Source organism: Marmota monax, unplaced genomic scaffold, assembly GCF_021218885.2.
Source record: "Marmota monax isolate L192 unplaced genomic scaffold, Marmota_monax_Labrador192_F-V1.1 WCK01_AAM20220418_F8-fsc00070, whole genome shotgun sequence".
Lineage (NCBI taxonomy): Eukaryota > Metazoa > Chordata > Mammalia > Rodentia > Sciuridae > Marmota > Marmota monax.
The window spans coordinates 3,691,172-3,712,644 of NW_026692116.1; the positions used below are offsets into that span (position 1 = coordinate 3,691,172).

At 34.0% G+C, this 21,473-nt stretch overlaps 1 protein-coding gene across 11 annotated transcripts in view; it reads left to right on the forward strand.

Moving 5' to 3' along the window:
* Positions 1-21,473, forward strand: part of Ccdc18 (coiled-coil domain containing 18) — a 102,525-nt gene that overhangs the window by 13,172 nt on the left and 67,880 nt on the right. For 10 of the 11 annotated variants that reach the window (XM_058585247.1, XM_046461877.2, XM_046461909.2 and 7 more), the window contains 6 exons: positions 713-809; positions 5,030-5,151; positions 11,316-11,607; positions 14,228-14,352; positions 15,520-15,677; positions 20,717-20,937. In XM_058585247.1, the coding sequence (XP_058441230.1) occupies positions 713-809; positions 5,030-5,151; positions 11,316-11,607; positions 14,228-14,352; positions 15,520-15,677; positions 20,717-20,937 (1,015 nt within the window). The remainder of the gene's footprint in view (positions 1-712; positions 810-5,029; positions 5,152-11,315; positions 11,608-14,227; positions 14,353-15,519; positions 15,678-20,716; positions 20,938-21,473) is intronic. The other variant, XM_046461902.2, reaches the window with a different exon arrangement.

Sequence of the window (21,473 nt, forward strand, 5' to 3'; positions counted from 1 at the left end):
CAGTATTCTCAGTTAAATTTGAGAAATATGAGGAAAGGTGATGGTTAACTTAGAGATGAAATAGCAAGGTGAGGCTTAAGCAGTGCTTGGTGATAGTTGGATTTTATTTTTGTTGTTTTTGTTTAGAGTTTTATATCTTATAACAGTGGAGGTTACTGTTTATTAAAATACCTTTTAGAAATTTATTTGAACAAGTCACAGAATTTATTTGGTACTTTTAATATTTTAACAGTGTAATAGTTCTGTAATACCTAACCATTGAAAATTTACCATCTAACAGACTACTTCTGTAATCTGTCTTTTCCAGCTTAAGAGGAAATATTGCCAATATACAGGAATTTATGTATGTTTTAGAGTTTGTTTTGTGTTATACTTTATTTTTTATGTTGATAGGGTATGAAAATGATCATAATATAGTCTTCATTCTTCATTTTACAGGTTAAGCCTAATAATCTGTTTTACTATTAAAGAAACTTCTAATTATTACTTGTAATTAAATAAAAATTACTTTGGGGCTGGGATGGTGGCTCAGCGGTAGCGCACTTGCCTTGCATGTGTGAAGCACTGGGTTCGATTCTCAGCACCATGTATAAATAAATAAAGATCTATCAACAACTAAGGGAAAAGATATTTAAAAAAATTACTTTGGAACCTAACTATTCAAATATAGAGCATTCTTCACTTGTATTTATTATCTCTTTTTAAATTTTAGAGCTGAACGACAAAGAAATGAAGCACTATATAATGCCGAGGAGCTGAGTAAAGCTTTCCAACAATACAAGGAAAAAGTGGCTGAAAAATTGGAAAAGGTAAAAAGGCAGTTGTACAAATTCAATGTTTTGTACTATGCTCATATTCTGAAAATGAAGATAGTTACAAGCAGAGTATGTTTATTTATGGTTAAAGAAGAATACTTTTTATGATTTTATTCATAGTAAAATCATTTAAATAAAGAATTTTCAAAATTTATTTATATATTTTTCATATAATTTCTTTCTTTTGTTTTTTTAAATGGGGGTGTTGCTGGGCTATTTTTTTTTTTTTTTTTTTTTTTTTTTTTTTTTTTTTTTAAATATTTATTTATTTATTTATTTTAGTTCTCGGCGGACACAACATCTTTGTTTGTATGTGGTGCTGAGGATCGAACCCGGGCCGCACGCATGCCAGGCGAGCGCGCTACTGCTTGAGCCACATCCCCAGCCCCATGCTGGGCTATCTTGAACCTGTGATCTTCCTACCTCAGCCTCCCAAGTAACTGTTTTCAGGCATATATGACTGTGTCCAATAAAAGAAAGATTTTTAAAAAATATTAATTAAGGATACTATTAAATACATTTATTGTTAGAATAAAGTTTTTTTTTTTTTTTTAATCCAAGAAGATTAGAGTAGGGACACAATATAGAGAAGTATGGTATGAGTTGAGGTTGGAGCTAGAGAGGTAGAAGCAGGAGATTCATTCTCCTCACCTCCTGAAAATGAAGGCCAAGTAGATTATGTAGCCTTCAACTGGTCTCCTTGACCTACCAGCCCAAGAGGAGCCCACTTCCCCTGATGCATGGTTGCTTAAACTGATCCCATATAGGAATATAATGACTTCTTTACATTTATTTAATATCTTATTAAATAAGACTTCATGATAGCCAGGCATGGTGGCGCACTACCTGTAATCACAGTGCTTCAGGAAGCTGAGGAAGGAGGATTGTGAGTTCAAAGCCAGCCTCAGCAAAAGTGAAGCTCTTAGCAACTCAGTGAGATCCTGTCTCTAAATAAAATACAAAATAAGGCTGGGGATGTGGCTCATTGTTCAAGTGCTCCTGAGTTCAAGTTCAAGTGCCCCTGTTACAAAAAAAAAAAAAGACTAATAAATCCTGTATGGAGAAAGGTCATGAGTTGGATATTCAGATATTGAGCTCAGAACAGGTCTAGTAAAGAGATACCAATATGGGATACTTCCATCTTGGGATAATAATTAAAGAGAACTCAATGATTCTGTTAAAGAGAGCAGAGAAAAAAATCTTTAAGAAAGGTAGAGTAAGAAGATTCAGAGTACAGATAACCATAGAATGTTCACTTATTAAATAATTATCGAGTTCCTTTTACATGCCAGGTTCTATACTAGTCTCTGGGAGGTTCAGTTATACGTAACACATAATGCCTCCCTAGGGGTCACAGTCTAGTAAGATTTGCAGGTATATAGACAAATAAGTTTAGTATTTTAGAAAGTATAATAAATTATTTGGTATGGTTGGTGACATAAAGGGAGATTTAACAAAGTGGTGGGTTCAGAAAAGGCTTCATGGAGGAGATACGTGAGCTGCTAGAGTATTTCAAAGATGATGGCATATCATTAAATAGTTTTAAGCCGAGGAAATGATCAAACACATGTTTCAGGGTGCTCATTCTGATATCACTGTGAATTGTATTGGAGAGAAGGATGCAAGTCAAGGACACTCTGAGAGACCAGGCAAGAGTTACTGAAGATGATGGATATGTATAGAGAGATATGAGAGCTGTTAATCAGTGGCGTCTAGTAACCACTTGAATATATTAGGAGCAGACAGAAAGAGAGAAAAGTATACTATTGTTAGGTTGCTAGTTTGAGTGCATCATGAATAAAAATACATAATTTTGGGGAAAAGATGAATTCTATTTTGGAATGTCTATAGAATATCTAGAAGTAGATATTTGTGTCTCCCAGTCTTGTCTTAGACATTGAAATCTGGACTAGAACTGCATTTTAAGAATCGACAGTATTTAGGGGCTGGGATTGTGGCCCAGCAGTAGGGTGGTTGCCTAGCACATGTGAGGCGCTGAGTTCGATCCTCAGCACCACATATAAATAAATAAATAAAATAAAGGTATTGTGTCCAACTCCAACTAAACAATAAAGATTAAAAAAAAAAAGAAGAATTGCCAGTATTTGGGCTGGGGTTGTGGCTCAGCGGTAGAGCACTCGCCTAGCTCGTGCAAGGCCCTGGGTTCGATCCTCAGCACCACATAAAAGCAAATAAAATAAAGGTATTGTGTCCAACTATAACTAAAAAAATAAATAGTAAATATTACAAGAAAGAATTGATAGTATTTAAGTGGTAGACGGCTTGGACATTGACAGAAGAATTTTGTATATGATAAGAGGATAAAAAATAGGTGGAAGAGCTTTTGAAATATATTGAGAAGAGGTGATTAAAAAAGAAAAATCATCAAAGTCTAATAAGAAAATCCAATGCAATAGAGCGTTTTTAATGATCATCTTCAGTGCCAGATGTTGCAAATTTGTCAAGAAGGATGAAGAATGATAGGACTATATAGAAGGCACAATCTTAGAAGCGGGAAAATGGGAAGGGAGGCAGTAGAGGTAGTTTTAAAGATATATCATTATACAAGGTAAAGAGTCAATAAATGGTGGTGAGGGGAGAAAGATGGAAAGAAGCTGATTAAGAGTTTTTAGAAATAGGGATACCCTGAACACCTTAGTAGGTTTTTTTTTTTTTTTTTAATATTTATTTTTTAGTTTTCGGCGGGCACAACATCTTTGTTTGTATGTGGTGCTGAGGATCGAACCCGGGCCGCACGCATGCCAGGCGAGCGCGCTACCGCTTGAGCCACATCCCCAGCCCCTTAGTAGGTTTCATAGGCAAGGGTCATTGGAGTGTGTGGTAGAGGGAAATTGAGAATTCTGGAAGCACAGGGAAATGAAAAACAGCACAAGAGTCTGAAGGACATGAAAGATGATATAGTCCATTTTTAATGAAATAAAGATATTTTTGTTCCTTAGAGGAAAAAAGTGATAAAAATACAGGAAAAAAAAGTTTTGGGTGGAAGGAAGGAGGAAAATTTAAAAATATTGAATTAAATGCCTTTGGGCTCATAAGTTAAGGTGTTGCTTAAAATGATTTGTATAGCCTGAGGAGACTTGGGGTGAGTGCTTAACACAGTTTTAGCAAGGGAAAAATAAAGTTTCAAAGAGAAAAAGGAAAAAAGCACAGTAAAAAATGAGTTATTAATAAAAGGAAGTAAAGAAAAAAGGTCTATTAAAATACTGCCATGGCAGCTAAAGAATAAAAAAGTTTAAAGGGGAAGTTATTGACCGTATCAGGTACTAATATGGAGGGAGATTTCATTTGTCATTCTTTTGTAATAAAACTGTAAATACTATTTAGCAGTATAAAATATTAAGATCTCATCAGATACTGAAACCTTAAGTATGAATTAATTAGATCACTCTTATGAAAGCCCTGGAGAAGGTCCTTGTGGAAATGGAATATCTTAGATGGATTCTTAATAACATCTGTAGGGGAATATCTTAACGAATATTCTCAGGGAGAGAGAGGAAAACTTCTTTTTATACTTTATTTTTTTAAAATCTTTATTGTATTTGCTCATTTATTTTTATGTGGTGCTGGGGATTGAACCCAGGGTCTCACATATGTGAGGCAAGATGCTCTACCCCTGAGCGACAACCCAGCCCCATCTTTTTATTCTTTCCTTAAGATTATCAATTTTTAACTCTGCTGAGTAAAACCCCTATACTTGGGTGAATATAACCAAGGGTAACAAAGGAAGTAGGGCAGATATTCCAGTCCTTCACTGCTCTTGCTCCAACCTGGGTGCTTGAATTTTATGTTTTACATTTCAGACTGTTATTTCAGTGGGAGTATTTTGTGACTAACCTTTCAAAAAGTACTTCTGAAATATTTGCACTGAAATTAGCCTTTAGTAATTTGGGAGCAGCATTCCTACTTGAGTTGCTTGCTTTGTACAAATGAGGCCAGAACATTTATGCTTTTAAGTGACAGTGCAATTGTCCATCTGTAAGTAGTTCTGGACAGGTAGTAGCATCCTCCTTCTTGTCTTTCATTACTCCCAGGAACTTCACTTTGCTTCTTTTCACTATAAGTCTGGGCACTTAAAACATGAAATCACTTAGTCTACTTTCCTGCTTGTGAAATACTACCTACATTTTTGATTTGAAACACCTAAACTTATGACCATATAAGTACTTGTACTTAACAATAATTTATTGTTTTAGGTTCAAACTGAAGAAGAAATATTAGAAAAAAATCTAGTTAACTGTGAAAAAGAAAATAAAAGGCTACAAGAAAAGTGTGGTCTATATAAAAGTGAACTTGAAATTCTGAAGGAAAAATTAAGGTACAGTATTGCAGAAAAAAGAATTTTTATGTGGAGATGGAAAAAATTAAAACATTTAAAAATAAGATTTTATATATTATAATTATGAACTTAGATATGTAGAATGATAAGCTTTGTGCCTGAAACACTTTTCTAGGTATAAAGTTACAATTTTAAATGCAATAAAACGTGTTAATGGTAACATAGTTGTAAATGTTCCATGATGTTGATTAACATATTTGCTTTGCATATATAGTAGAAAAAATTAACAGACATAATGATTTATAGTAAGATCACATTAACTAATAACTAGTAAAAGTGTTTAAAAAAAAAAAGAACTTTGGAAATCATGAAGAATAACCTTGTCCACCTTCTTGTTATTGTTATCACCTTGTAGTTGTTGGGGTTTTTTAAAAATATTATTTTAGTTATACATGGACACGATATCTTTATTTTGTTCATTTTTAAAATTTTTTATTTATTTTTCTTTTTTTTGTGTGTGTGTGTTTATTTATTTTTATGTGGTGCTGAGGATTGAACCCAGTGCCTCACACGTGTGAGGCAAGCGCTTTGGCACTGAGCCACAACTCCAGCCCTATTGTTTTTAGTTTTCTTTTTTTAAATTATTTTTTAGTTATTGATGGACCTTTATTTTATTCACTTATTTATTTGCGGTGCTGAGATTCGAACCCAATGATTCACACATGCGAGGCAAGTACTCTACCACTGAGCTACAACCACAGCCCCTATTGTTGGGTTTTTGTTTTTAATTTTGGTATTGCAGATTGAATCCATGAGCAACATCCCCAACCCTTTATTTTTTATTTTGTGATAAGGTTTCACTAAGTTACCCAGGCCAGCCTCAAACTTCCATTATTCCTGCCTCAGCTTCACAAGTAACTAGGATTATAGGATTATGCCACCATGCCCAGCAGTCCTCTTGTTTTATAAGTGAAGAAACGGAAGCCCAGAGAGTGACTAAGGTCAGAAAGATCAAATATGAGAACCAAGGTTTTCTGACTCCTGTACATTCTCTATGATATTATGTCAGCCTCTCAGAACTAATTTCCATCATCAGTTCAGAGGTTAATATTAATCAGCCCTTATAACTTCAGACTGTTAATTTAAGGTAGTGGTAGCAATTAAAATAATTGCTTTGTCTAATTTTAACATTTTCCTTAAGTAATACATGTAGTATTTTTGCGTGGTAGAAGAGGTAACGATAGTTTTTGTAATGGTTACTTTTATATAACCAGAATATTTACTATCATCTGATGCTATCAATTGCAAGATATATTTAGGAAAAAAATACTATTAATTGTACTATGATACAGTGCTTTATCACTTAAATTTTTATTTTATACTTTATGATAAAGAATTCTTAAGACTTTTCTTCTAATACTGGATATCTAGTTCAGGGCCTCACACATGCTAGCCAATCAGTTTACCACCGAGCTATCTCCTGAACCCCTTCAAAACATTTTTTAAAATCATATTACTTGCATAAAGAGGAAAATACTGTAGCATGCTCAAGCCCTGCATTCAATCCTTAGTACTATTTTTTTAAAAAAAGAAAAATATAAATGAAATAAATTGCTTAAGATGGTTCTAAAACTTTACACTCAGAGATTGACCCTTCAAAGTGTATAATCAGAATATACTTAATTCTCTAACATCTCTTTTTTTTTTTTTTTTTTGGACTGGGGAATTAACCCAGGAGCACTCTGCCTCTGAGTTACATTCCCAACCCTTTTTATGTTTTGAGACAAGGTCTTGCTGAATTGCCCAGGCTGACCTTGTAATCCTCCTGCCTCAGTTTCCTGAGTCACTGGGATTACAGATGTGCACCATTGTGCCCAGCACTACATTCATCTCTTCCTTATGGTGAAAACATTTCAAAATGCTTTCTTCTAGCTTTTGAAATATGCAGTGCACAATTATTATCTGTACTTACACTCTTGCACAATAGCATACTTGAACTTCTTATTCCATTCTAACTACAAATTAGTACCCATTGATCAGCTCTGTTCTTCCCCTTCCCTACTCTCCCCAGCCTCTGGTAACCACCAATTATACTCTAGTTTCCATGAGATGAACTTTATATTCCACATGTCGGTGAGATCATGTGTTATTTGTTTTTCATGTCTGACTTACTTCACTTAACATAATGATCTATATGTCTATCCATGTTGTTGCAAATGACAGGATTTCATTTTTTTAAAATTTTTTTTTTAGCTGTAGATGGACATGAAACCTTTATTTTATTTATTTTTACATGGTGCTGAGGATTGAACCCAGTGCCTCACATGTGCTAAGCAAGCACTCTGCTGCTGAGCTAAAACTCCAGCCCTAGGATTTCATTTTTTTAAAAATTTTTTATTTTTTAGTTGTAGGTGGACACAATATGTTTATTTTATTTTTATGTGGTGCTGAGGATCGAACCCAGTACCTCACGCATGCTAGGCAAGCGCTCTACCTCTGAGCCACAACCCCAGACCGGATTTTATTCTTTTTATGGCTGAATAATATATTCTTTTGTATATATACATTTTCTTTATGCATTCAGTAGTTGATGGATATTTCAGTTGTTTCTATTTCTTTTTTTTTTTTTAAAGAGAGAGTGAGAATTTTTTTTAATATTTATTTTTTAGTTTTTGGTGGACACAACATCTTTGTTTGTATGTGGTGCTGAGGATCGAACCCGGGCCGCACGCATGCCAGGCGAGCGCACTACCGCTTGAGCCACATCCCCAGCCCAATATTTATTTTTTAGTTTTCTTCAGACACAACATCTTTGTTTGTATGTGGTGCTGGGGATTGAACCTGGGCCACACGCATGCCAGGCCAGCGCGCTACCTTTTGAGCCACATCCCCAGCCCCTCTATTTCTTGATTACTATGAATAGTGCTATAATAAGCAGATGTGTCTTTGACATACTTATTTCATTTGGATATATACCCAGTGGTGGAACTGATGGGTCATATGGTAGTTCTGTTTTAATTTTTTTATATTTTTTAGTTTTAGGTGGACACAATATCTTTATTTTTTTTATGTGGTGCTGAGGATCGAATCCAGTGCCTCGCGCATGCCAGACAAGCGTGCTACCACTTGAGCCACATCCCCAGCCCCCTGTTTTAATTTTTTGAGGAACTTTCATATTGTTTTCCATAATGGCTGTACTAATTTGCATTCCCACAAGAGAATGTAAGAATTCCTTTTTCTCTATGTCACCATTAGCACTTGTTATCTTTAGTCTTTTTAAAGCAGTCATTATTAATGGGTGAGATGGTATATCATTATGGTTTTGATTTGCATTTTGGGTGCTTTTTATGATGGTGTACACCTTTTCATGTATTTGTTGGCCACTTGTATGTCTTGTTTTTAGAAATATCTGTTTTGGTCTATTGCCCATTTTTTCAAAAATGAGAAATTTTTTTTTTTTTTTTTTTTTGCTATTGAGGTTTCGAAGTTCCTTATATATTCTATATATTAACCCCTTTTCAGATGTATAGTTTGCAGATTTTACCTCCATTTTTTTGGTGGTCTCTTCACTATTGATGGTTTCCTTTGCTCTGCAGAAGCTTTTTAGTTTGATATAATCCTATTTGTCCATTTTTGCTTTTGTTGCCTATGTTTCTTTTGGAGGGGGTGGTTACCAGGAATTGAACTCAAGGGAACTCGGACACTTGAGCCATATTTCCAGCCCTATTTTGTATTTTATTTAGAGACAGGGTCTTACTGAGTTGCTTAGTGCTTTGCTTTTGCTGAGGCTGGCTTTGAACTCACAATCCTCCTGCATTAGCCTCCCAAGCTGTTGGGATTACAGGCGTGTGTGTGCCACTGATCCCGGATTGTTGCCTATGCTTTGAGGTTTTTTTTTTTTTTTTTAATCCTTGTTCATTTCAGTGACCTGAAGTGTTTCCCCTGTGTTTCTTTCTAGTAGTTTCATTGTCTTGGGTGTACTGGTGAAAGATAAGGTTCGAGTTTCATAGTTCAGCATATGGACACCAGTGTTTTCCAGCACTGTTTATTTAGCTGCTTCTTCTCCAGTACATATCCTTGGTGGCTTTGTTAAAAATTAGTTGACTGTAGCAGGTTGAGGTGGTGCATGCATGTAATCCCAGCAGCTTGGGAAGCTGAGGCAGGAGGATCACGAGTTCAGAGACAGCCTCAGTGAAAGCAAGGTGCTAAGTGAGACCATGTCTCTAAATAAAATACAAAATTGGCCTCGAGATGTGGCTCAGTGTTTAACAGCCCCTAGGTTCAATTCCCGATACCCTCCCCACAAAATTCGTTGACTGTAGATATGTGGATTTACTTTTAGGCTTTCTATTCTGTTCCATTGGTCTATGTAGCTGTTGTTATGCCAACATCACACTTTTGATTACTATAATTTTGTAGTGTATTTTGAAATCAGATAGTATAATGCCTCTTGTTTTGTTCTTTTTGCACAAGATTGCTTGGGCTATTCAGAATAGCAAGAAATTTGGTTATTGAGCTTTTTCTGGTTCCATAGAAATTTTAACATTGTTTTCTCTATTGTTATGAAGAATGTCACTGGTAGTTTAATTGGGATTACATTGAATCTGTAGATTGCTTTGGGTAATGTAATTTTTTTTTTTTTGAGAGAGAGAGAATTTTTTTATTAATATTTGTTTTTTTAGTTTTTGGTGGTCACAACATCTTTATTTGTATGTGGTGCTGAGGATCAAACCCAGTGCCCCACGAATGCCAGGCGAGCTCGCTACCACTTGAGCCATATCCCCAGCCCGTAATGTAACCATTTTAACAATATTGATTCTTCTAGTCTATGAATAACTTCCATTTTGTGTGTGTGTGTGTGTTCTCTTAAATATCTTTCATCAGTATTTTATAATAATTTTCATTGTAGAGATCTTACACTAATTCAGTTAAATTTATTCTCAGGTATCTTTGGTAGTTATTATAAATGGGATTGCTTTCTTGATTTAGATTTCAGATTATTCACTGTTATCATTATAACTATGCTACTTGAGGGCTGAGGAGTAGCTCAGGGTGCTTACCTGGGCATGAGTCCCTGGGTTTGAGCCTTAGCACTCAAAAAACAAAACAAAACAAAACAACAGAGGAATAATAGTGCTACTGATTCTTGTGTTGATTTTTATATTCTGCAACCATGCTAACTTCAGTAATTAGTTCTAATAGTTTTCTGGTGAAACCTTTGGGGCTTTCTATATATAATAAACTCATTCATCTATAAAGAGTTACATTTTGACATCCTTTTTCAAATTTGGTTATTGTTTATTTCTTTCTCTTGCCTGATTGCTCTGGCTAGGAGTTCTAATACCCTGTTGAATAAAAGTGATAAAAGTGGAAATCCTTTTCTTTGTCCAAATCTTAAAGAGAAAGGCTTTAGCTTTTCTTCATTCAGTATAATGTTAATTCTTGGCTTATTGTATATGGCCTTTATTGTATTGAGGTATGTTCCTTCTACACCTGTTTGCTAAGCAGTTTTATCATGAAGGGATGTTGATTTTTATCATATCTGTTGAGATAACTATGTTATTTTTGCCCCTCATTCTATTAGTATGGTATATTTGCCTATGTTGAACCATCCTTTCATTGCTGGGATGAATTCCAATTGATTGTGGTGAATAATCTTTTAATGTACTGATGTATTCAGTTTGCTAGGGTTTTTTTTGGAGGGGGGGTGGGGTACCAGGGATTGAACTCAGGGGCACTTTCCCACTGAGCCTTATCCTGGCCTTATTTTGTATTTTATTTAGAGACAAGGTCTCACTGAGTTACTTAGCACCTTGCTTTTGCTGAGGCTAGCTTTGAATTTGGGATTCTCCTGTCTCAGCCTCCTGAGCCACTAGGATTTTAGGCATGTGCCACCATGCCCAGCAGTTTGATAGGGTTTTTGCATCAATGCTTTTGTTTTTTGTTTTCAATTCTTGGGCATTGATCCCCAGGGGCATTCTACCACTAAGCTGCATCCCAGCCCTTTTTATTTTGAGATAGGGATCTTTTTAAGTTGCCAAGGCTATCCTCAAATTTATGATCCTTCTGCCTTAGCCTCCTGAGTAACTGGGGTTACAAGTGTGCCCCACCATGTCTGGCACTTCAATATTTCTGTACTTAGAATATGTAAATAAGATTATTGAAAATGAATGCACATTTTATTTTCATTTATTTTTTTATAGGCAGTTAAAAGAAGAAAATAACAATGGAAAAGAAAAATTAAGAATCATGGCAGTGAAGAATTCAGAAGTCATGGCACAATTAACTGAATCTAGACAAAGTGTTCTGAAGCTAGAAAGTGAGTTAGAAGACAAAGAAGAAATACTGAGAGAAAAATTTTCTCTGATGAATGAAAACCGAGAATTAAAGGTTCGTGTTGCAGCACAGAATGAGAGACTAGATTTATGTCAGCAGGAAATTGAAAGTTCAAGGGTAGAACTGAGAAGCTTGGGAAAAATGATATCCCATTTGCCAGTAAGTATGTGTGAAAAGAAATGTACTGTACTTGTTGTATCATGGAAAAGAAAAATTTTACTCAAATGTTTTATGAGAGAACATCATTTTGGAGTTGCTTTATTAGCTTTTAGTTTTGTTCTTACTTGTCTGTACTTTGGCACCAATTTCTCTTCTATTTAATTCCTATTTTTGCCTCACATTTACCTTTCTTCTTCTGTACCCTTTCTTTCTTTCTTTTTTTAAATAGATGAACAAAATATCTTTATTTTATTTTTATGTGGTGCTGAGTATTAAACCCAGTGCCTCACGTGTGCTACATGAGCACTCTACCACTGAGCCACAACCCCAGCCCTATATAATTTCTTTTATATATGATGCCATATATAAGAATGGCACATTTTTTAAAATATAGCTTTATTGAAATATCACTTATTCTGTAAAATTCAACCATTTGAAATGTTAGTAACTTTTAGTAAATTTACTAAATTACAAATAGTTTTCTATTTGCAGTACTAGGCAAATTTCCTGCATTGTGGTAATTGTTTTAAGACTTTTAATAAGTTTGCTAAAAATCTTATAATAATCACCACAATTCAGTTTCAAGTTTCTGCCATCCCCCAAAGATCCCTTGTGTCCTTTTAGAATTAGTGCTCTACCTCCACCACATACCCTTGGGAAACTACTAATAATTTCTGTTTCTATATATTTTTCCTTTCTGGCTGTTTTGAAGAATGAAAACGTGAAAATATGTGGTCTTTTGCACGTATTTTTCCTATTATTTTATATTTTTAATATTTTTAAGGTTCATTCATGTTGTACATATCAGTTTTTCATTTCTTATTTATTTCTGAATAGTATTTCATTTCATCTGTTTACCAATTAATGGACATTTGGATTATTTCTACTTTTAGGCTATTATGAATAAAGCTGCTGTGAACATTTTCATAGAAGTCTTTGTGTGGTCATGTTTTTATTGCTCTTGGGTAGATATCCAAGAATAAAATTGCTGGGTCACGTGGTAAATTTATGCCAAATTGTTTTCTAAAATGGCTAGACTGTTTTACATTTTCACCAGCAGTATATGAGAGTTCCTGTTTTTCTACATGCCTGTCAACACTTGTCATTGTCATTTTGCTTAGTGGGTATGAAGTGGTATTACACTGTGGTTTATATTTTCATTTCCTCAATGGCTAATGTTGAGCAACTTTAAATGTAGTTATGAGAATGACATAGAACTGGTTTGGGGGTGTAACTCAGTGGTAGAGTGCTTGCTGAGTATTTGAGAGGCCCTGTATTAGATATTAATTATTTGCTAGGATTTTTAAAAACATTTTTTCTTTAGTTGTAGGTGGACACAATATCTTTATTTTATTTTTATATAGTGCTGAGGATCGAACCCAGTGGCTCATGCATGGTAGGCGAGCGCTCTACCTCTGAGCCACAACCCCAGCGCTAGGATTTTTAATCTAATGTTTGCTTTTGAAATTAGAAAGTAATCATATACAGATAACTTTCATTTTAAATTAAAATTTTCATATGTGCTTAGAGTTAAGAATTATTTGATATATGACTATGAAATTGATATGATAATATATACTTGATGCTATGTTTCATGAAGTGCTAAGGATGATATAGTTTGAAAAAGTGAACTTTTTTACTTCTAGAGTGTGTAATTAGCTTAGTATTTGTAATGTAGCTTAGCATTTGCAAAATATGGGACACATTGCTCTATCAACTTCAAATGGTTTTAGAATAAATTTTATAGGTAAAACCTTTATATGTACTTTGTGAGCTCTATTCTTCCTCTAAACGCAAAAGTAGCAACTATTCTGAAATTCTTTTGTATCCTTTTCATCCATAATTTAAATGTTGCCACATATAAATTTCTATATAAATACATATGTTCTTCTCTCTCTCTCTTTTTTTTTTTTTTTTTTGGTACTTGGGATTGAACCCAGGGTCCCAAGTTACATTCCCAGTTCTTTTTAGTTTTTGTTTTGAGACAGGGTCTCACTAAGTTGCTTAGGGCCTTGCTAAATTCCTGAGTCTTGCCTTGAACTTGTGATCCTCCTGCCTCAGCCACCAGAGCTGCTGGGATTATAGGCGTGCACCACCATGCACATACATTTCTCTCTCTCTATCCATCTACCTATACACACACATACACACACACACATATATATTTAAGTATTTATTTACTTGTAGTTGGACACAATACCTTTATTTTATTTATGTATTTATTTTTATGTGGTACTGAGGATCGAACCCAGGGCCTTGTACATGCTAGGTGAATGCTCTACTGTTGAGCCACAACCCCAGCCCTTCTTAGTATATTTTTTAAAATACTTTGTGTATCAATGGAATTTGTTGTTTTACTTGGTATTGTAAAATGTAACCATATTAATTTATGTAACTCAAGTTTATCTAACTATTATACTTTTCCAATTATCTGAATTAATTATAGGTTTTCCATTAACCAAATGTTTCCTAATGTACTTGTACATTTTCCTATTGATGGACATTAGGTTGCTTCTATTAAATTCAGACAATTTTTCAAACTTAAAGAGTTCTGAATAAGAAAACAATGGCATCCATATGTGTATTATAATTTACAAACATTTGTTTTTTAAACTTGTAGTTAAAAAGAGAAATACTTGGTTTTAAATCATCCATTTCTAAGCACCAGATGAGTAGTTTGTCAAACAAAGAAGACAATTGCATTGGCTGCTGTGAGGCAAATAAATTGGTGATTTCAGAATTGAGGTATGTTTTTCATATTTTGAATTTACAACAAATAGAATGGTTTTGTTGGAAATTAAATGAAGGTGTTTAGTTGAGAAAATTAAAAAAATACAGAAAGAGGGTTGGGATTGTGGCTCAGCAATAGAGCACTTGCCTAGCACATGTGAGGCCCTGGGTTTGATCCTCAGCACCATATAAAATAAAATAATTAAAAAAAAATACAGACGGAAAAGTTCAGAGAGTATTATAACAAATACTGATTCCACAACTAAGATTTGATTCTTCTTAATATTTTGTGATATTTGTTTCAAATCTGTTTCTCTAAATAAAAAATAAAACATTACAGGATGGATAATACCCTTTGATCCTTATTGCTTATCTAATTCTTCCCCTGCTTATCCATTATTATGAATTTGATGTGTATTTTTCTGTCCATATTGTGTACATTTTTTTTTCTCTTATACACAAATAAAAGTGAACTCTATAGTTGCAGTTTTGCTTTTCTACTCAACATCATTTTAAAATGTTTATTTGGTACTGGGGATTGAACCCAAGAGTGCTTTATATCCCCAGTCATTTTTGTTTTTTTTATTTTGAGACAGGGTCTCACTAAGTTGCTTAGGGCCTTGAACTTGGAATCCTCCTGCCTCAGCCTCCTTAGTTGGTGGGATAAAAGCATGTGCCACCATGCCCAGACATGCCCACCATGCCCATTTTAAAAAATTCATCCATGTCAGGATAGGTAGAGTGGTTGATCCATGAATAGATCTGGGTGGTTAGTTTGATCTTAATAATTAGGATTTTTTTTCTAGAATGGTGTCAATTTATCTATTCTTTTATTGATAATTACCTTATTTCTAGTCTTTTTCTATTATATAGTTACAAAGAAAATCCTTATACATGGCTCCCTACACATATATATGAGAGCTTCTCTAGAATATATTCCTAAAACTCATATTTCTAGGTTGTAGGTCATCTATATTTTACTAGTTTTACTAGTTTCAATCAAGTTAGAAAGTAGCTAAACTAATTTATAATCCTACTGTTTATATATAAAAGTTTCTATATCCTGCCTAAGAGTTAACTAATATCAGAATTTTAAAATTTTGCCAGTTTGAAAGGTGAAAAGTAGTATGAGATATTTTTTACAGAATTACTGTCATATTGGATTCTTTTGTTTTGTGCCAGGATTAAGCTTGCAATAAAAGAGGCGGAGATTCAAAAGCTTCATGCAAATCTGACTGCAAACCAGTTATCTCAGAACATTATTTGTAAGAATAGCCAAGAAAGTGGCAAGTTGACTACTTTAGAAACAGAACCTGTAAAACTAGGTGGTAATCAAGCTGGTGAGTATATATTATTGAATTATTATTTTTTAATTAATTTTTAAAATTTATATATGACAATGGAATGCATTATGATTCTTATTACACATATAGAACACAATTTTTCATATCTGTGGTTGTATACAAAGTATATTCACACCAATTCGTGTCTTCACGTGTGTGCTTTGAATAGTAATGTCCATCACATTCCACTATTATTTCTACCCCCATGCCCCCTCCCTTCCCCTCTCACCCCTCTGCCCTATTTAGAGTTTGTTTATTCCATGCTCCCCCTAGGGAGCACTAGATCCCACTATGAATCAGCCTCCTTATATCAGAGGAAACATTCGGCATTTGTTTATTTTAGGGATTGACCAACTTCACTTCACATTATCTTCTCTAGCTCTATCTATTTACCTGAAAATGCCATGATTTCATTTTCTTTTATTGCTGAGTAATATTCCATTGTGTATATAATGTTGAATTATTTAATAAATGGTAATCAGAGTTTTTGGCAATACTATTTTATTTTATTCTATTGACTGAAATACTGCAGTACTGGGGATTAATTCCAGGGTTATTCTACCAGTGAGCCATGTCTCCAGCCCTTTTTAGTTTTAATTCTGAGGCAGTGTCTTGCTAGGTTGTTGAGGCTGGCCTCAAACTGGTGATTCTCCTGACTCCTAAGTAGCTGGAATGACAGATGTGTGCCATTGTGTATAGCTGATCTATTTCTTTAAAATACTATCATTAAGGTGGGTGTGGTAGCACATGCCTATATCCAGCTACTCAGAAGCCTGAGGTAGGAGGATTACAACTTTGAGGCCAGCCTCAGCAACTTAGTAAGACCCTGTCTCAAAATTTAAAACATATAAAGCCTTGGGATGTAGTTCATCAATAGAGTGCTTGCCTAGTATGTATGAGACACTAAGTTCAACTCCCAGTTCCACAGAAAACAAACAAAAGAAACAAATTAACAGCTGTTTGGTTTCTGTTAAACACACTTGATAATTTGTTATGAGTAATTATGTTCTGGTAAGAGAGCAAATTATTTCAGAATTTTTGGACTTTGCATTATATATATATATATGTGTATATGTGTGTGTGTATATATATATATATATATATATATATATATATATATTTATGATTAGTGCAAAAAAACCTGATTTGCATTCTTTTGTTCTAATTCTCCCACATTAAAGTAAATCAATTAAATGTTACATAATTTGCACAGTATGAAGAAATTAATATAAAAAAGACTTAAGACTTTGGGAGAATAATCAAATATTTAATTGAAAGAAATAAAAAACCTGAACAAGCAGAAATAGGAGGTTTATACATGAGAAACCTCAATATTGTAAATAGGTCCATTTCAATCTGTTTTAATATATATAAACTCAAGCCTGACCTAAGTTAAAATAGTTCTAAAGAAATTGGAATAAGATTGGGAAAATCAGCATAAAAGGCAATATAATTTTTGTAACATAGTGATTAAAATACTCTAGTATTAACAGGTATTCAATCAACTAATAGAAGAGAAAAAAGGGCACAGTAACAGACCACAAACAAAAGAATATGACAAATGACAGGGTATCATTAGAAATGAATGGAGGAAGGTAACTAATCAGTAAGGGATGATAGAATTATTGATTATTCATGTGGAAAAAATAACATAAGACCTCTGATTGTTACCATATTAAAATCTCAATTCCAGGTATACTAAAGATCTAAATGGAAAAATGAACACTTTAAAAGTTTTAAATAAAAGGTAACAGTGTCCTCAGAAGACATTCTTTTAAAAGGATACAAAATTAGTGTACCAAATTGGAAAATTTAATAAATTTAACACCATTAAACTTATAATTTCTGTAAAGAAAAGACATATAAATCAAGAAGATAAGCTATAAACTGATGAGAAATGTTTTTAACACATACAAATAAAGTATATTGAGTTATGAGGAACTTTTCAAAATAATAAGAGATATACAGACAACTCAGTAGAAAAATTGACAAAAGATATGAATTGGCAATTCATGGAAGAGAAAATGCAAAATGGCCAATAAACATAGGAAATATGCTCAACTTCGCATTATATTTTTAAAATATATATTAATGAGCTGGGCGTGGTGGTGCACGCCTGTAATCCCAGTGGCTTGGGAGCTGAGGCTGATCATGAGTTTAAAGCCAGCCTCAGCAAATGGGAGGTGCTAAGCATCTAAATAAAATACAAAATAGCCTGTGGTTCAGTGGTCGAGTGCCCCTGAATTCAATCCTCGGTACCAAAAAACCAAATATATTATTGAAATAAAATTTAATAAAATCCAATAAGATGTGCTCATTTTAAATATAAAATTTTGGTAAGTTTTGCTACAAGTGTTTTTTTTTAACATGTTTATACTCTTGGTACTATCACCACAATCAAGACATAACATTTCCATCAGAATTCTTTTTATTCCTTCTCACATTACTTATAAAGGCTGTCCTCCTCCTCCTCCTCCTCCTCCTCCTCCTCCTCCTCCTCCTCTCACTCCCCCTCCCAAGGCTTCATGTATGCTAAGCACATGCTTTACCACTGAGCTACCCCCTCAGCCTTGATTTTATTTTTTGAAAGTACTTTGAATATGCAATGGACTATTACTCAGCATTAAAAAAGAATAAAATCATGGCATTTGCAGGTAAATGAATGGAGTTGAGACTATTATGCTAAGTGGAGTAAGCCAATCCCAAAAAACCAAATGCTGAATGTTTTCTCTGATATGAGGATGCTGATCCATAATGGGGATGGGGTTGGTGGGTAGTATGGGAGGAAACTTTAGATAGGGCAGAGGGGAGGGAAGAGAAGGGAGGAAGCCAGGGGCGTAGGAAAGATGGTGGAATGAAATGGACATCATCACCCTAAGTACATATATGAGGACACTAATGGTGTGACTTTACTTTGTGTAAAACCAGACATGAAAAATTGTGTTATATATGTGTACTATGAATTGAAATGCATTCTGTTGTCCTATATAACAAATTAGAATAAATAAATAAATTTAAAAACAAAAAAGAAGAAAGTACTTTGAGACTTTGTTTATTGGCTGGCATGTGGTCTGTCTTAGTGTTCTAACTGCTCTTGAAAAATTGTTTATTCTGTGATTGTTGGGTGGGATTTTTTTACTATCAATCGTAAGGTTGTATTTAAGTTTTCTTTATCCCTAAGGATTTTCTGTGTATTTATTCTGTCAATTACTGAGAGACTAGTATTGAAATCTTCAGATGTGTCTGTAGATGTGTTTATTTATCCTTTCAATTCTGTCAATTGTTGCTTCTTGTATTTTGAACATGTTATGTACATATTATTTGAGATTCTTATACCTTCTTCTTGAATAGATACTTTTATTATATTAAATGTCTCTTTCAGTTCTTAGTAATACTTCTTGTAGGAACGCTGCTTTGTTTGAAATAAATATAGGCCCTCCAGTGGTGTTTTTTTTATCATTTTTTTCATCCTTTGAATTTGTGTCTTTATAGATAGTGAGTTTCTCATAGAAAGCATAGAATTGGGGGCTAGGGTTGTGGCTCAGTGGTCGAGCACTCGCCTATCATGTGTGAGGCCCTGGGCTCCATCCTCAGCACCACATATAAATAAATAAAATAAGGCTAAAATAAATAAAATAAAATTTTTTAAAAAAGCATATAATTGGGTCCTACGTTTATATCCATTCAGACAGTTTTTGTGTTTTAAGTAGAATTTTATTGGGGTGTTTAGATTGCTTATAGTTAATGTAATATTGGTATTTGGAGGGTCTAATCTATCATTTTTTAATGTTCCATTTTATTCATTTTTTTTGCCTTTTTTGGGGTTCAAGTATATTTTAGCATCTCATGTCTAATTTCCACTCTTGATTTATACCCTATACTCTTTGTATACTTTTACTTTTTTTAGTGGTTGGTTGCCCTGGGTATTAATAAACATCATAATCTATCTTTAAATACAAAGGGTTGTTAGCATTAGAAGTGACATAAAATTATATATCTAAGTAATTAGAATGGGAAGAGAATGATGTGATTAGCAGAGGGAATGGTGGTCATTATAGGTAGTGATAAATATAATGTGTCATATAGTCTAACATCTAAGAATAGAGTCAATGACATGGATAGCTTAGAAAGTAAAATATTGTGGAGATGGGGGATTGATGGGAAATAGCCTCTTATCCAACCCTTGAGGGCAAAGTGTATCTCTCCTTGTTTCTATATGTGTATTCTTATATAATCACCTACATTTTGCCTTTTAAAAGTGCTCTTGAAAATTCAGGTATTGTGGAGTAGGAGAAGGTATAATGTTTATAATGGAGAGAAGACATAGTCAGAAAGCTACCTGTGATAAACCTTAGTAGTTTTTAAAATTTCAGTGTATTTTCTTCAGCTAGTTTGTAAGTAAGGAATATAAGACTAGAAAGGGTTCACTGTGTGTACCTTTTGAACCTGTATCTACAAATAGTACATAAAAATATTCTTAATGGTTGGATGCAGTGGCATACCCTATAATCCTGTGACTTGGGAGGCTGAGGCAGGAGGATGGCAAGTTCGAGGCCAACCTCAGCAATTTAGTGAGAACTTATGCAACTTCGTGAGACTTTTTCTCAAAATAAAAAATAGAAAGCACTAGAGGTGTAACTCAATGGTAAAGTACCCCTGGGTTCAATCTTCACTACCCCTTTAAAAAAAAAGTTCTTAATCTCAAATTGTCCAAATAAATTTTATGATTATCTTTAGTTTAGGGGAACAAAGCAACTTTCTTAAAAAGTGGGAAGCATTCTTAACTTTCTGGTATAAGGAATAGTCTTTAGATACCTAGTAAAATAAATGATTCAGAAGAGCTTTTTCACTCATTGTTACATATTTAACTTAGAAAGTGCTTTATTTACCATTTCCTTATTGCATGTCTCCTTCTACATCCTTTTTATTCTTTAAATCAGAAACTAAACTTTATGGTTAAATATTTCAACTATTTATATTTATTTTTATACTTAAAGTTTTATCCAGAAAATTTTTCCTTTTGTGTTTATCAACAGAAATTATAAAAGACCGCAATCAACAGACTATGAACAAGCAATATGAAAGAGAGAGGCAAAGACTTGCTACTGGAATAGAAGAATTACATACTAAGCTGATGCAAATAGAAGCTGAGAATTCTGATCTGAAGGTTAACATGGCTCACAGAACTAGTCAATTTCAACTGATTCAAGAGGAGCTTCTAGAGAAAGCTTCAAACTCTACCAAACTAGAAAGTGAAGTAAGCTTCAAATTAGCTGGGCACGTGTACTAAGTTTGAAGATAGAAAATACCTTGTGGGATTTTGTAACAATTTAAGTCTAGATTTATAAATTTTGCAAAATGGTACCACATAGATATATATTGGGGATTGAACCCAGGGGTACTTTAACACTGAGCTCCATCCCCAGCCCTTTTTTAGTTTGAAACAGTATCACTAAGTTACTGAGGCTGGCCTTGAACCTGTGATTCTACTGCCTCACCCTTCTGAGTCCCCTTCAACCATGCCTCTTGATTATAGGCATGTGCCACCGTGCCAAGCTTTAAGCTATTTTAGAAATTATATTTGGAAACATGTTATTTTAACTTAACTTAAAATAGGAAGATGCTCCCTATTGGCTAAAAGGTCCTAAATTTGGTGAAACTAATACTGCATTGCAGTTTATTATTTCTTCCACAGTATAAGTTGGCAAGGTAAATGCAGATTTACAAGAAGAGAATTTGGGGTCTGGGGCTGTAGTGCTTGCCAAGCATGTGTGAGGCACTTGAGTTCAATCC